Source organism: Pteronotus mesoamericanus, unplaced genomic scaffold (assembly GCF_021234165.1).
Source record: "Pteronotus mesoamericanus isolate MK-2021 breed Mesoamerican mustached bat unplaced genomic scaffold, CSHL_Meso_final scaffold_705, whole genome shotgun sequence".
Taxonomy (NCBI): domain Eukaryota; kingdom Metazoa; phylum Chordata; class Mammalia; order Chiroptera; family Mormoopidae; genus Pteronotus; species Pteronotus mesoamericanus.
In genome coordinates, this window is record NW_026555326.1 from 14343592 (window position 1) to 14359388 (window position 15797).

A 15797-nucleotide genomic window follows, 5' to 3' on the forward strand; every position below is an offset into this window, starting at 1 on the left:
CTCTAACTGAAAAGTTTCCCCCAGTAATTTTTGTATTAAGCTATAGGCCTCAGACTCATTCTGAGAATAACCATTGGAAAATAAAAACAGTCATGCAAACAAGGTGAATAAGCTCCCGAGTCTTGCCAAAATTCCACCAAAGTTTTAGTTTTGGAAAGCCAAAAGCAATGGACATTTCCATTTCCCTCTGCATTCTCTTCTACTTTCTTGAATTCTGAGAGGAGCACAACGTTAAGTATTTGTCTCAGAGAGTTTATAACATTGGAGGAGAGACAGTGCTTTGACTATACCCACTGAAAAATAGTGGTGGGATTATTCTTACAAATTAATACACTCTCTAAGGCCAAGTTCTTGGGGGGTTTTTGGTACTGCCCTCTGTAGTGAAACACTACCCAACTGACTGCCTTTATTCTGATACATTCTTTTTTTTTTTCTTTTTCTGATGTATTCTTGATCACAGTGTGAGAGCTCCATTTTCCTGCCTGCCCTATCCTCTTTATTCACTAAATTAACTGCCTAATTAAAATGTGAAATGTGTTTTCCTACAATACCCACCCTAAAAAGGCCAGGGTACTCTGTCTTTTTTTATTTCATATATCTATCCAGATCATGCAAACAAGCTCTAGGAAAGTTTTTCTCTTTATTAACAGCGGCAAATAGAATCTTAATTTACCCAAATTAATAGCTTCAATCTACAGCGTGATTTTCATTTAACTCTATCCAACAACGTGCCAAGGAAACATATTGTTCAAGATGCACTTTTTTAAACCATTTTATACTTATATCTCTTCTGTTGAATCTAGTTCTCTTTTACCCTGATTTAGTAAGTCACCTTTTATTTTGGAGTAAAAAGAGATCCCACCAAGAGCTTTCCTCAAATGTATATCCAGCCCAGACAGTCTTGTAAATATTTCCATATGGGCAGAGCACGTGGACAATTTCCTGTATTTTAGTGATTAATGCTGCTGTCTGGCATTTGAAGTTAAATGCTATATCAAGATTTTTCTTTTTTCTTTTTTTCTAGCTATACAAAAAGCCAGATGTCCCACTATATAAAAAAATCCGTTCAAGTGAGTAACTTGGGAGCTATTTTTTCTGCCTCCATACCATCAGTGTTCCTTAGTCTGGCACTTAAAAAATTATCCTGTATGTTCACAAACTATTCTTTACTGTCTTCTTTCAAGATGTCTACGTTGATGTCAAACCCCTTTCTGGTTACGAGGCTACCACCTGTAACTGTAAGAAACCAGATGATGATACCAGGAAGGGCTGTGTGGATGACTGCCTCAATAGGTACAGTATTGAACTGATTAATCTAAAACGATAGGCTTTAAGATCTATAAGATACTTCAGTTAAATAGACTCTCTGACTTTTCCTCAGGAAGTTACACAGAGATATAGAAAACATAATTTATGGGCTGTTTTGTTTGGTCAGGCTGCTATAACAAAATATTGTAGACTGAGTAGCTTAAAAACAGAAATTTATTTTCCACAGTTTAGGAGGCTGTGGAGTCCAAGGTTAAGATGCCAGTAGATTCAGTGTCTGGTGAGGACCCTCTTCCTGGTATATAGATGACTGCCCTCTCCCTGCGTGCTTACATGGCCTTTCCTCAGTGCATGCTCATGGGCAATGAATGCCTTCTTACAGGGGCACAAATCCCATCATGAGGTTCCCACACTCATGACCTAATATAAATCTATTTTCCTCCCAAAGGCACTACTTCCAAATACCATCACACTGGAGCAAAGGATTCAGTTATGAATTTTGGGGACACATAAACATTCAGCTCATACATAGGATGAACAGAGTAACAGTAAAAGAATCTTACATTACCCAGGTTTAAATCCTCTTACTATTTTTGAGGCCTGAGAAAAGTTACTTAACCCCTCTAATAAAAATAATACATTTTCATGGAGGATTTGTAGATTGTATGGGGCAATGTTCATAAACTATTAAGCACAATTCTAGAGACCTTCCTAGGTCTCAATATATGGTAGCCATAATAAGGAAGTAGAGTAGCATGCTGATAGTAAGAAAGAAGAATGGCATAGTATATTTGGAGGAATGGGAGAGTGGGTTAACTAACCATTAGCATATAGCAGATACACATGAGAATTGAGTCAGTGATACCAACGAGAGATGGTAAGTCTAGTGTCAGTAATAGAAAGTGTAGAATCTGACTGGTTTGAAGAAAAAAATTACAACTTTTATTTTGGACGATTGAATTTAAAATGACAATGAGATTTCAAAAGGAAATGTCTAATAGAGTCAAAGGAGTGAAAATAGAGTTTGGTGGATTTAGTAACATAAGCCAATTTATAGCAAAAAAAACAAACAAACAACAGCAACGTTCATATTAATACCTCCTATTCAAGCCCTGGCTGGTATGCCTCAGAGGATTGAGTACAGGCCTGCAAATCAAATGGTTGCTGGTTCATTTCCCTATCAGGGCACATACCTGGGTTACAGGCCAGTCCTCCAGTTGGGGGTGCACAAGAGGCAACCACACATTGATGTTTCTCTCTCTCTCTCTTTCTCCCTCCTTGCCCCTCTCTCTGAAATAAATAATTAAAATCTTTAACAAAAATACTTCCTGTTCTATATAGTTTTCCTAACAAAGGCAGCTGCTTTCTTGGTTTCTAGTCAACAGTACTCATGGCTATGGGAATCAGTGTTTCAGTACCTCATGCTTCAGTATGCCTGCTGGGAAATTGTACCTTATCTACATCACTGTAAATTTATATCTTGTACATATGTACAGTTTTACATAGTAATAGCTGGTGGCATAGATAATCTATGTTTTGTGCACTTATTTTTTTCACACAAATACATTATATATACATTTTTAAGTATCAGTATAGTGTACAGTTTCATCATTTTTAGGAGCTTTATTATCTTCCATTAGTTTGATATGCCAAAGTTTGCCAGTTTCATGTTGTTCATCACTCAAGTTATTTCCAAATATTTTGTTACTAAAAATGGCACTACTGTGAAATTTTTGTGTAGATGCCTTTTTTTAACCCTTGGAGTATGTGCATTCTCAGAAAAAGAAATACCTGTACGAACTGTATGAACAACATGTTATATAATTCCTATTACACATACTATTTATTATTTTTGGTATCACCAAAATGAAGGATATCAATATACTTATTTCTCCATAGTTCCACCTTATTTAGGAATTGACATCTAACTTGATTGTTTTAATACTTGGGAGTGTTATATGTCCTTAAAGGTTGTTTAAATGTACCTTTCTTTAGATGATGATATGACTGTGTTTTTTGTTTGGTTTTACTGTGTTTTTTTAATATATGATACTTTATTGTCTATAAAATTATCATAATTTAGCTGCTGTTTCATTGGCTAGTTCCTGTCTTTCTCAAATAGTCCCATCAAGTAGGTGATAGTTTTACATTTTGTAGATGAAGGAACCCAGAATTTGGATAGTAAATTTCTCCACATTACACAACACTTAAGTGACAAAGGCAGATCTTGAACCCACTTTTGTGTTATTCAGAGAAAGCCATGTTCTCACTATACCACACTGCTTATTGTATGCATCTTTTAATCACTTAAAAATTGAAATCTATATATTTATCTTTATATAATTACATTCATTGTCTTATAACATTTTAGTTAGTATGTGTGTTGCATTTATCCTTCCTGTTGTATTGGCTTTCTTTAAAAAAACAAAAAAATCCTAAGCAAGGAAAAACAAACATTCAAATACAATGCTGCCAATTTTATATCATGAAAATATGATCACTACATAGTCATGCATCCAATGAGTGTTGTATAATAAATGTGATATATGCATAAATACCTAATAAAAATTAAAATATGTTATTCAGTAGATGCTTTGTTACATATTTAAAAGTAATGCATATAAAAATTCAGTTAAATGGAACTATTTAAAAACAGTGCAGCTTTGTCTTTCTTGTTTCTTGTTTTCAAGATTCTATAAATATTTGAGGGTGAAAGTTAAAGGATCTGCAGGACCCACTTTGATATCTATGTAAGACTCATGTAGAATTGTACTCACTTGCAAGTAAATCAAGGAAAACTTGATTCAGGACTATTTTTTGAAACAAGTAATAGGTTTTTACAATTACTTCAGATAAATACTTTGAAAACTTGTCATCCTCTCTCCCAAACAGTTTCTAGGAATCACCAATAGTGTTTATAAGTTTTACAAATCTTCCCTGGTGGATTCTTGTTTTTGTAAAACAATCATATCAAACCTTTTACTGCTCCAGAACATTCTTCATCTCCTAGAGCAAAGCCTTGTAATTCATTTCAATGTGCTTTTTATTTTTAACCCTATACCTATTTCCTTACAGCATGTACAGAGCCCACTCTCTTAGCTCTACACAAGAATGCATGCTGTATAAGAAAACTGAACACTTAGAGAATATAAACGTATATTCTCTAATGACACTAATAGTACCACCTGCACTGATTTTTCTCAGAGTCCACAGGCCCAAAAGTTAACATCAGGGTTCCTGTCTAACTCCCTGATAGATCCTGTCTGTCTGTGTTCCTTTGTTGAGTGCAGTTCATTTCCACTTACTCAACAGTAAAAATCTCTAGAAGCCTTTTGCTCCAAAAGAGACCTAGGTCCCCAAATTCTTGGTGCCAAAAAGTAGGGATGATCCTCTACCCTCACTAACCTGGCACGATTCATGGTGCGAATATTCATTCTATTTAAATAAAAACTTATCACCATTCACAGGGAATGGCCTGACCTCCATAGTTAGTTACTTCAGTCATACTAGTAAATTTCCCAATGACTGTTTAATCTTAAATCTCACCACGTGAGGGAAAGAGCTTTCCAGTCTAGATCTATATTCTGAAGGGAAAAATACTCTAATGTCGTTTTCAAGGACATCATCTGACTAAAGATAATGACAATTTATATTGCTAAATCAAAGTCTTCACATCGTGGCTTGTTTTGCTCTATCTACTTTCAGAGTTTGGTAAATTTACAGTTTTGTTTTTTAGGAAAAATGTATAGAAACATTTTATGTTTCTATAAACATAAAAATGCTTTATGCTTTATATAACTAAAGGGCTTATCTTGGTTATTTATCAAAGCAAATGGAATGTATTTCAATGCCTTCAACTCTAGAAACCACCAATTTTTAGAAAACTCTGAATGATTGCTCTGTGGCAGAAATTTTTTAATCTTTTTTTTATACTTTTTATTATTTTTTAATCAATTTGTGAGAGAGAGGAAGGGTGAGAGAGAGAGAGAGAAACAGTAATTTGTTGTTCCACTTATTTATGCATTCATTGGTTGATTCTTATATGTGCCCTGCCTGGGGATCAAACCTGCAACCTTGGTGTATTGGGATGATCCTATAACTATAACTGAGCTGCCTGGCCAGGGCTGTGGCAAAACTTTAAAAATTGAACTCTTTTTTTCTCTCAACACTGTGTTACATTTATATTTTAGTTCTTTTATCCACCTAAACTGTTGTTGCATGTGTTATGAAGGATGATGAAAATACAGGTATGGGATATTATGAACAGGGAATTATAATTGAAACCATGAAAATAAATGAATCTCCTAAAGAAAATATGATAAAGGAATATGCCATTGAAGATAGACTGGGAAAAAAAAGGCTTTCTATATAAATAAAAAGACAGGAATTGTTACTAGAGAAGTGGGAAATCCATCATCATAAAAATATCAAGAAAACCCACAAAAAGAGGGCTTACATTTTCAGGTGCTGTGTTCTTGCAGTAAAGAAGTCAGCAAGAGAAAGAATAAAAGTGTTGAATTTGACAATAAGGCAGTGTTTTTTCACAAGTTAAGTTGATTGTCTTAAGTTGATGCCCTTTAGATAAGGATAATAATTTTTTTGAAGAATAAATCAAATGACTCTGAAAGTACTTCTAATTGTAAAGTTTTAGATACTTTCTTTACAGGATTTGTAAGTTATGATTATAAACATACTGTGATATTTTGATTTACCATTATATTTTTGGTCCTCCCTTGCTCATGCTAAAAATAGCCTTACTGGGATTCCAAACTATACAACAACATGAAATGGCTTCTACTAAAGATTTAGAGTTTAAAAAGGAAAACAGTAAGAGGACATGCATAACAACTTCAGTCTACTGTGTTCAGAATTTTCTTCTTGTTTATTCACTCCAGATTATAGGTTCACCTAGTCATATACAATGCAAATATTTCTTTTTGTATTTTATTTTATTATTTTATTTTTTTAAATCATGTTTATTCTATTACAGTTGTCTCAATTTTTCCCCCTTTGCCCTCTTCCACCCATCCCCCACAACCCCCTCTCCCACAGTCAGTTCCCACTCTGTTGTCCATGTCCATGGAACATTCATACATATCTTTTGTTTAGCCCCTTCTCTTTCTTTCTGCTGTTGTCCTCCTTCCCCATCCCTTCTGGTCACTTTCAGTATGCTCCATGTTTCATTGCCTGTGGTTTATTTTGTTTGTTAGTTTATCTTGTTGAGTAGATTCCACTTATAGGTGAAATCATTTGGTATTAGTCTTTCACTGACTGCTTATTGGCCTAATATTTTCCAGTTACATCTATGTTGTCACAAAAAGTAGGAGCTTTCTTAAATGCAGGTATTATTTATTTATTTATTTATGTTAAATATCAAGATCCATTATAAAATATTAAAAATTTTAAATCCATTTTAAAGTCTCAGCAATGAAAACAACATGACACCAGCACAGACATAATCAAGTAGATCAGTGAAATAAAATGAGCATTGTAAAAACAAACATATATATCTACATTGGGGAACTAAAGAACCCCAATGTAATATATGATTCAATTGATATTTCAAATCAATGGGGAAATAAAGCTTATTCAACAAATAAGGTGCATGGACCACTGTTACTTGAAATAAAACAAATATAAAAGCCTATTTCACATGTTATACAAAAAATATTCAGGTGAGTTAAAAATCAATGTGTAAGACCTGAGGAGTTTTCAGAGAAAATACAAAATAATATTTTTCTTACCCTAAAGTAACATACTCAAACCCAGAAGCTATAAAGTAAGATATTGACAATATGACTATGTTAAACATTTAAGACTATAGTAATACACATATTAAAAAAGTTTAAAGGACAAGTAATAGAATAGGAAAGTATTTGCAACACATCTAAAAACAGGTTAATTGTTTTATGCGGTTATTTTAGGGAAAAATATCTACAAACATTTAATCAAACAATGGATAAGGAATAGCAAAAAGTTTGTATTGGTATTTTTTAAAAATTTTTTGGTAATTTTTTGGTAATTTTTTGTATTTTTATACAAAATACAAAAAAATTTTTGTATTTTTAAAACAAATAGGGAAGAAATACACAAGAACCAGTTTAGTTTCGACAAATAATAAAGTAACTATTAAAATAACACATCATTGTCACAATAGGATTAAGTATTAAAAATATTGGCAATATCAAATATCGGTGACTGAAAGGAACTGGATATTCATAGACCCTTTTTCTTCATCTCCTTAAAGCAATCCCTTTAGTATATTTTGCAATGCTGGTTTGATGGAGGTGTATTCTTTTAGCCTTCTTTTGACTAGGAAACTCCTTACTTTGCATTCCATTTTAATTGAGAGCCTTGCTGGGTAGAGAGCAGTCTTGGTTGCAGGCCTTTGCTTTTCATGACTTGGAATATTTCTTGCCTCCCCTTCTGGCTTGTAGTGTTTCTATTGAGAAGTCAGCTTCTAGCCATACCAGGGCTCCCTTATATGTTACTGCCACTTTCTCCCTTGCTTCCTTTAGGATCCTCTGTTTGTCTTTGATATTTGCCATTTTAATGATGATGTGTCTTGGAGTGGGCCTCATTGGATTGCTCTTGAATGGGACCCTGTGCTCCCTGGACTTGTGTGACTTTTTCCTCCAATTAGGGAAGTTTTCCATCATTACTTTTTCGAACAGGTTCTCTATCCCTTCCTTCTCTTCTGCTCCTTCTGGTATCCCTATTATACGGATCTTATTAGGTTTCAGGTTGTCCTGAATTTCCCTCAAGGCCTCTTCATTCTTTTTGAATCTTTCTTCATTTTCTTGCTCTTTCTGGGAGCTTTTTTCTGCCGTATCCTCCAGCTTGCTGATTCAATCCTCAGCTTCATCTAGCCTACTTTTGATTCCTTCTCCTATGTTCTTCAATTCAGAAATTGTATTCTTCATTTCCTCTTGCCTCTTATTGATAGTTTCCATGTCCTTTTTCATGCTTATATAGTTTGCAGTAAGTTCCTCATAGTTTCAGTGTAGTTTTTGGTGATTCTGTCTGAGCTCACTGAGCTCATTGAGCTTTCTTAGAACCATTGTTTTGAACTCAATATCTGATAGTTTACTTGCTTCTGTTTCATTTAGTTCTCTTTCTGGGGATTCCTCCTCTCCCTTCGACTGGGGGGTGTTGCTTTGTCTTCCCATTATATGTGAGACTCTTCTTTTTTGCTTCTGCTTCTTAAATTGATCTGTTTGATTTCCTGAATTAGTGGCGTGAACTTTAGTAGGAGACTGCTGTTTTTTTCTCTCTGAATCTGCCTCTGGTGTCAGATGTTGACCCTTTGTGACCTTATGCAGTCTGTTTGAGACTTCCAGGAATTATTGTTTGTGGCTGTCACCTTCAGTTGTTAATTCAGTCACTCTGCACTGAGCAGGCTGGCTTAGAGACACCACAGGGCGGGGCACAGTTTCTCTCAGGGCCAGGGTTAATGGATTCTCTTACACTGCTGAAACTCAGGGGCATGGTCTACCTAAGCCAGATGGCTGCTGTGGTATGGAGGAAGAGTCAGCACCGGAATCCTGCTGGCTACTCTCTCCATTCTCTCTCCAAAGCTTCCATCTCCAGTCTCTCCTCAAGAGTCTTGAGACCACTCTACACCCCTTTTAACCAGGGATCTATTATCTGTGGCTGCCACTGTATACTCAGCAGGGACGAGACCTTTTTTGGGGCGGGGCTATTGTATCCTCTCACGCTGTTGCTATTCAGGGGAGTGGTCTGCCTGAGCAAGATGACTGCTGCCACATACGGAATGAGTCAGCACCATGATCCCACTGGCTACTCCCTCAGTTCTCTCCCCAAAGCCTCCCTCCCCACCCTCTCCTCCGGCATCTCTAGCCCATTCTGCTCCTGCCTTTGCCAGAGACCAGGGTAAATGGCTGCAAGTAAAAATTTATGCATTGGCCCTTTAAATGGCTCTTTGCATCTCCAGCCGCCTGTCTCTGGCAGAGAGCAGCCCTTCCACTTTTCGCAGCTGGCTGTTTCTTTGTAATTATTGGGCTCTGGTGCGGTAGGCTGGAGATCCCTGCTTATGGTTTAGACCTTGCTCTTCTCAGGGTGATCCAACTGGCCATTTCAGTATCCTTCTGGTGCTGCCTCCTGTGTTTGCCCCGCCTCCCCTTCTTGAGTCTCTGCTGCACTCCTTACCAGTGAGTTTGTGCTAAAGCTGATTCTTATGTCTGTCTGAGGTTTTAAGGCTCTTCTCTCACTATTGTTCAGTTTTTTGTTCCAGGTGGTTTCTCCACAGTTTCATTGTAATTCCAGTTTGGTCCTGGGAGGAGGTCAGTGTGACTTCCACTCACTCCTCCTCCTCGATTCTAGACTGCAAATATTTCTTATAGGGAAATGTCATGTACACTAATGAAATACTACTTCCTATAACAAAACAATGTGAATATACTGACCTTTACACTTAAAATGATTATTATGATAAGTTTTATGTGTATTTTACCACAATTTTTTAAAAAAGCTATAAATGGCCATGAGCTACGTGAAAACAAGAGTGCAGTATAATCATCAAATTATTTTCTCTGTGGGTTGCAATTCATTTATTCTTAGCACAGGGCTAAATAAGATAGTTTTTACCCAGGATGCTAAGTGAACAATTAGCTTAATAATTTTCAAGAAGCATTCAGTGTTTGTAACTTGACCTGGAAATTTTCATTGTTATTAATTTTTGAAGTTATATATTATTTGTTAACCAATCTAACCTCATTAAAATAATTTTACGTATTCATTTTAAGAATTCCTATGAAACATAAAATGGGTTTATGAAGGCATATATAATGTTATTTGACATACAGTTATTTTCTTTCTAGAATGATCTTTGCTGAATGTTCCCCCAACACTTGTCCCTGTGGTGAGCAGTGCTGTAACCAGAGGATACAGAGGCATGAGTGGGTGCAATGTCTAGAACGATTTCGAGCTGAGGAAAAAGGTTGGGGAATCAGAACTAAAGAACCCCTAAAAGCTGGGCAGTTCATCATTGAATACCTAGGGGAGGTTGTCAGCGAACAGGAGTTCAGGTAAATGATGATACTCAGTAAAATGGTAAAGGTACCAGATTAGAATGAAAAATTGGAAATTTATTTTCAGTTTAATCATTAAGTAGCTTTCAGTCATCTTTCTCTTCTTCAGGAACAGGATGATTGAACAGTATCATAATCACAGTGACCACTACTGTCTGAACCTGGATAGTGGGATGGTGATTGACAGTTATCGCATGGGAAATGAGGCCCGATTCATCAACCACAGCTGTGACCCAAACTGTGAAATGCAGAAATGGTAAGGAAGCATGGGAAATGGAAATCCCACAGAGCAGAGGGCATTGAGGACATCCAGAAATTTCTCTTTTCCACAATGTCAGTAAGTTTACACTAAGCAGCTCAGGCAATTCCTTACTATACCAGATCTTCCAGGCAGAGAATAAGCTTTTGCTATTTCCTTGTTTCATTGCAAATACTCCAAGAAGTTTTTATATAAATATATGTGTATATATAATATCTGTATGTATACGTGTATAGTATCAACTATTTATTGACTAGATAAGTATTATCTGTGTATATAATATCTATAATATCTCATATTTATTGACTGATTACTATGTTCTAGGTACTATGTTACATGGTTCTCATATCAGTTCATCATACTTATTACGTGCACACTGGGTTTGTCACATGAGGTATAAAAACAAATGAAATAGATTAGAATCAGTTGAGAAGGAAAAAATTATATCTAAAAAACAATAAAGAGAATAGGATGGGAAAGGGTTCAGGGAAGATGAAGTAGGAAACACCAGAAATCTTTCTGGAGAAACCCTTAGACAATTGTACCAGCAAAGTCTGTCTGAAACAATGATTTTGGAATTCTGGAGTTGATTGATGGCGTCTGTCTCCCAGGGAAAAGCTTAGATGGTAAATTGCAGTTTGTTTTAGTCAATTTGAGCTTTCAGAAGAGTAACAGCTACTCATCCTCCCCCCGCCCAGCCATATGGCAGATAGCTGTGCAGGTGTTCCTGGTACAGCCTGCACACAGCTTGCAGAAGCTTGGGTTGGTGAAAAGGGCACTGTCCTCCAAATGTTAGGGATCTGTGCCCTGAGTGTTGATTGTTACTTTTGATGAAGAGGTGAAAAATATGTAGGCAGCCATTGTTGCACCTCCCACCACACCTTTCTTCCAAGCTCCTCTCCCTCCAGCTGAAATGAATTCTTCAAGTGAATTTTAGGAAATGGCCAGTGCCCTCTCTCCCTGCATTCATATTTTGCTTTTCCTATTTTGGGAGCTAGACATTAAAGAGTAGGACATTTAAAAAGCAACTGCTTGTATGGGAGGAAATGCAAAGTGACTGCGCATATCCAAGGAAAGTTTAAAAAAAGACATGAAAAGATACTGAGTTTATACCTCAGGCTACCTTGGTACAGGAGATAGCCTACAACAGTCAAAAAAACAATAAAAGAGAACAGCAAACACCAGGGAAGGGGAAGAATCTCATTCCATATTTAACACATTATTAGATTAAAATATTTAGTGTTCAACTGCTAATCACAAAGAATATAAAGAAACAGAGAAGTATGCCCCATTCAAAGGGAAAAAAATATTTCACAGAATCTGTCCCTAAAAAAACACTTAATGACAGACAGATATAGTTAACCCTCAGCCCTGGAATATCTCCCATCTCAAATAATTCAGTTCTTGACCAAGTTGTCCATGCAAAAAATGTCTCAGTTGTCAAAGAGAACTTTGGTTCTCAATCTTACAACCTTTTCATGCTGATGCTTGTATGATCAGTCATCTGTATGATTTGGTTTTTTAATAAATCACTTCTCAAACAGCCTTCTGGAACAAACTGAGTTCTAGAACCAATGTTCCACTATATATTGGAGAAAGATTTTTTATTTTTTTAAGATTTTGTTTGTTTATTTTTTAGAGAGAGAAAGAAAGAGAGAGAAACATCGATGTGCAAGAGAAACATTGATCAGTTTCCTTTTGCACACCCCCAACCAGGCCCTGGTTGGTAACCCAGGCATGTACCCTGACCAGATGGACCCAGCAACCTTTCGGTTCGCAGGCTGGTGTTCAACCCACTAAGCCACACTGGTCAATGCTAGACGAAGACTTTAAAACAACTGACTTAAAGATGCTCAAAGACCTGAGGGAAAATGTGGAGAAATAAAGTGTGAAAAAAATGAAAATATCAGTGAAGAGATAGAAAGCCTGGAAAGAAGTTCTGGAGCTGAAAACTACAGTAATTGAAATGAAAAATTCACTAGTGGGATTCAATGGCAGATTTGAGCAGTCAGATGAAAGACTTAGTGAACTTGAAGATAAGACCATGGAAATTATCAAGCCTGAGGAACAGAAAGGACAAAGATTGAAGAAAAGGAAACCAGATGCTCACGGACCTCTGCAGCACCATCAGGCAGACCAATATATGCATTATGGGTATCCCAGAGGAGAATAGAGAGAAAGAAATAGAATATTTAAAGAAATAATGGTTGAAAACTTCCCAAATTTGATGAAAGACATGAATATAAACATCCAATAAGCTCACCAAATTTCAAGCTGAAATCAATGATAGGCAAATTCTTTTTTCAAGATTTTATTTATTTATTTTTAGACAGAGGGGAAGGGAGGGAGAAAGAGTGGGAGAAAAATATCAATATGTGGTTCCCTCTTGCACGCCTCCCACTGGGGACCTGGCCTACAACCCAGATGAACCTATGGGTAGCAGGCAAGTGCTCAATCCACTGAGCCAAATCAGCCAGGGCTCAATGACAGACAAATCTTGAAAGCAGAAAAAAACATGCAAATTATCACATATAAGAGAATCTCAATAGGAAAATTTGCACATTTCTTATCAGAAACTTTGGAACCAGAAGACAGTGGGTCAGTATATTCAAATTGCTAAAAGAAAAACACTGTCAACCAACATTCCTGTTATCTGGCAAAACTCTCCCTCAGAAGAGAGGAAGGCCTTGGCTGGTATGGCTCAGTTGGTTGGCCGTCGTCCCACAAAGCAATAGGTCACCAGTTTGATTCCCAGTCAGGACACATGTCTGGGTTGTGGGTACAGTGCCCAATTGGGGTGTGTAGGGAGCCAACTGATTGATGTTTTTCTCTCACATCAGTGTTTCTCTCCCTCTCTTTCTCCATCCTTTTTCCTGTCTCTAACAATATATAAATCTTTCTTTAAAAAAGAGAGGAAAGACTTGACTTGGGGTGGTGAACACACAATACAATATACAAATGATGTATTTATAGAATGGTACACCTATATCATTTTTTTTTTTTAGCTGTTGTCACCTCAATAAATTCAGTTTTAAAAATAGAGAGGAAGAAATCAAGATATCCCCAGATGAACAAAAGCTGAGGGAGTTCACGACCACTAGATATGTCTTTCAAGATATACTCAAGGGAGCCCTAGAAGGATGTCATGATGAAGGGAGAGTAGATAGTACTTTGAATCAAAATGGAGAAATAAAGATCTCAATAAAGATAAATACACAGGCAAGTGGTTTGTAACTGTACTTTTTGACTTGTATGTGATTTAAGAGACTGACACATTTAAAGGAAAAGTAATTAATAAAAAACTAATATTACAGTAACTTTAGTTTGTAACTACAAATCTTGTTTTTCTACATAACTTAGGAGACTAATGCATTTAAAAGAATTATTTATATTTTTGTGCACACAACATAGAAAGATGTAATTTTGTGACATCAACACCCAAAGAACTGTAAGGAACATGGTTTGTATAAACTAAAATTACACTGTTATGATTTTAAGATATTAAATATAATCTTCATGGTAACCACCAAGACAATGGCTATAGACGTACAAAAATAAATTAAGAAAAAATTAATCATTTCACTACAAAATAGTCAACTGTTTATTATAGAAAACGGGAATACAGGCAGTGAGCAACAACAAAAAAATCTATAGGGCATATAGAAAACAAATAGCACAACAACAAAAGTAATTCCCTCACCAGTAATCATTTTAAACAGTGGATTAAACTCTCCAACCAAAAGAGAAAGAATGGAATTCAGCATTAATTTATGATCAAATTATCAGCAAAGTGGTTATAAGGGAATATACCTCAACATAATAAAAGACAAAACTACAGCTGACATTATACCTAGTGGTGAAAATTGAAAGCTTTTCCTTTGAAGTCAGGAATAAGATAAAGGTAATCACTCTTGCCACTTATTTTGACATAGTACTGGAAGTCATAGCCAGAGAAGTTAGGCAAGAAGAAGAAATAAAGGGCATTCAAATTGGAAAGGAAGAAATAAAACTGGCCTTATAGCTGGATGACATGATATCGTATAGAGAACATCCTAAAGACTACCAAAACACTGAGATAATAAAATCAGTGACGTTGTAGGATATAAAATCAAAATACAAAAATTATTTGCATTTCCATATACTAATAAGGAACTATCAGAGAAATTAAGAAAAACTCTATTTGCAATAGCATCAAAAAGAATGAAATGCCTAGGAATGAATTTAACCGGGGAAATGAAACGTGTATTCTAAAATCTGCAAAACATTAATGTAAGAAGTTAAAAGAAGCCACGATAAATAAAGAGATAATCTGTGCTCATGAATTGGAAGAATTAACATTGTTAAAATGTCCATATGACCCAAAACAATCTACATATGCAGTACAATCAAAATAAAAATTTTAATGGCATTTTTCACAGAAATAGAACAAAGAATCCTAAAGTTGGTATGGAACCACATAAGACCCCAAATTGCCAAGGCAATCTTGAGAAAGAAAAACAAAGTTAGAGGCATCACGCTTCCTGATTTGAAACTATATTACAAAGCTAACATAATCAAAGAATGTAATATTGTAATAAAAGCAAATACATAGATGAACGGAACATAATAGCCCAGGAAAAAACCCACACATACATGGTTAATTAACTAATGACCGAAGAACCAAGAATACACATTTGGGAAAGCAGAGTCTCCAAAAATGGGAAAACTGGACACCCACATGGTGAAAGAATAGAACTGGACCAGAATCTTTAAATATACTCAAAATGGATTAAATATTTTAATGTTGCACCTGAAACCATAAAACCTTTAGAAGAAAATATAAAGTATAAGTTCTTTGACGTCAATGCTGTCATTGATTTTTGGGATTCTTAACAGAAGCAGAAGACAACAAAAGCAAAAATGATCAAATTATCAGCAAAGTGGTTATAAGGGAATATACCTCAACATAATAAAAGACAAAACTACAGCTGACATTATACCTAGTGGTATGCTGTCATTGATTTTTGGGATTCTTAACAGAAGCAGAAGACAACAAAAGCAAAAATGATCAAGTGGGACTATGCATCAAACATAAGCTTCTCTACAGAGAAGGCAACCTGCAGACTAGGAGAAAATGTTTGCAAATCATATATCTGGTAAGGAGTTAATGTCCAGAACATATGAAGAACCCTTTTCATGATTAAAAAATGCTCAACAAAATAGGAATGAACAGGAACTACCTT

General features: G+C 35.8%; 1 protein-coding gene across 4 annotated transcripts in view; it reads left to right on the forward strand.

Moving 5' to 3' along the window:
* Positions 1–15797, forward strand: part of ASH1L (ASH1 like histone lysine methyltransferase) — a 220978-nt gene that overhangs the window by 171196 nt on the left and 33985 nt on the right. For all 4 annotated transcript variants that reach the window (XM_054563173.1, XM_054563170.1, XM_054563171.1 and 1 more), the window contains 4 exons: positions 1025–1070; positions 1185–1293; positions 10107–10313; positions 10426–10572. In XM_054563173.1, coding sequence (XP_054419148.1) covers positions 1025–1070; positions 1185–1293; positions 10107–10313; positions 10426–10572 — 509 coding nt within the window. The remainder of the gene's footprint in view (positions 1–1024; positions 1071–1184; positions 1294–10106; positions 10314–10425; positions 10573–15797) is intronic.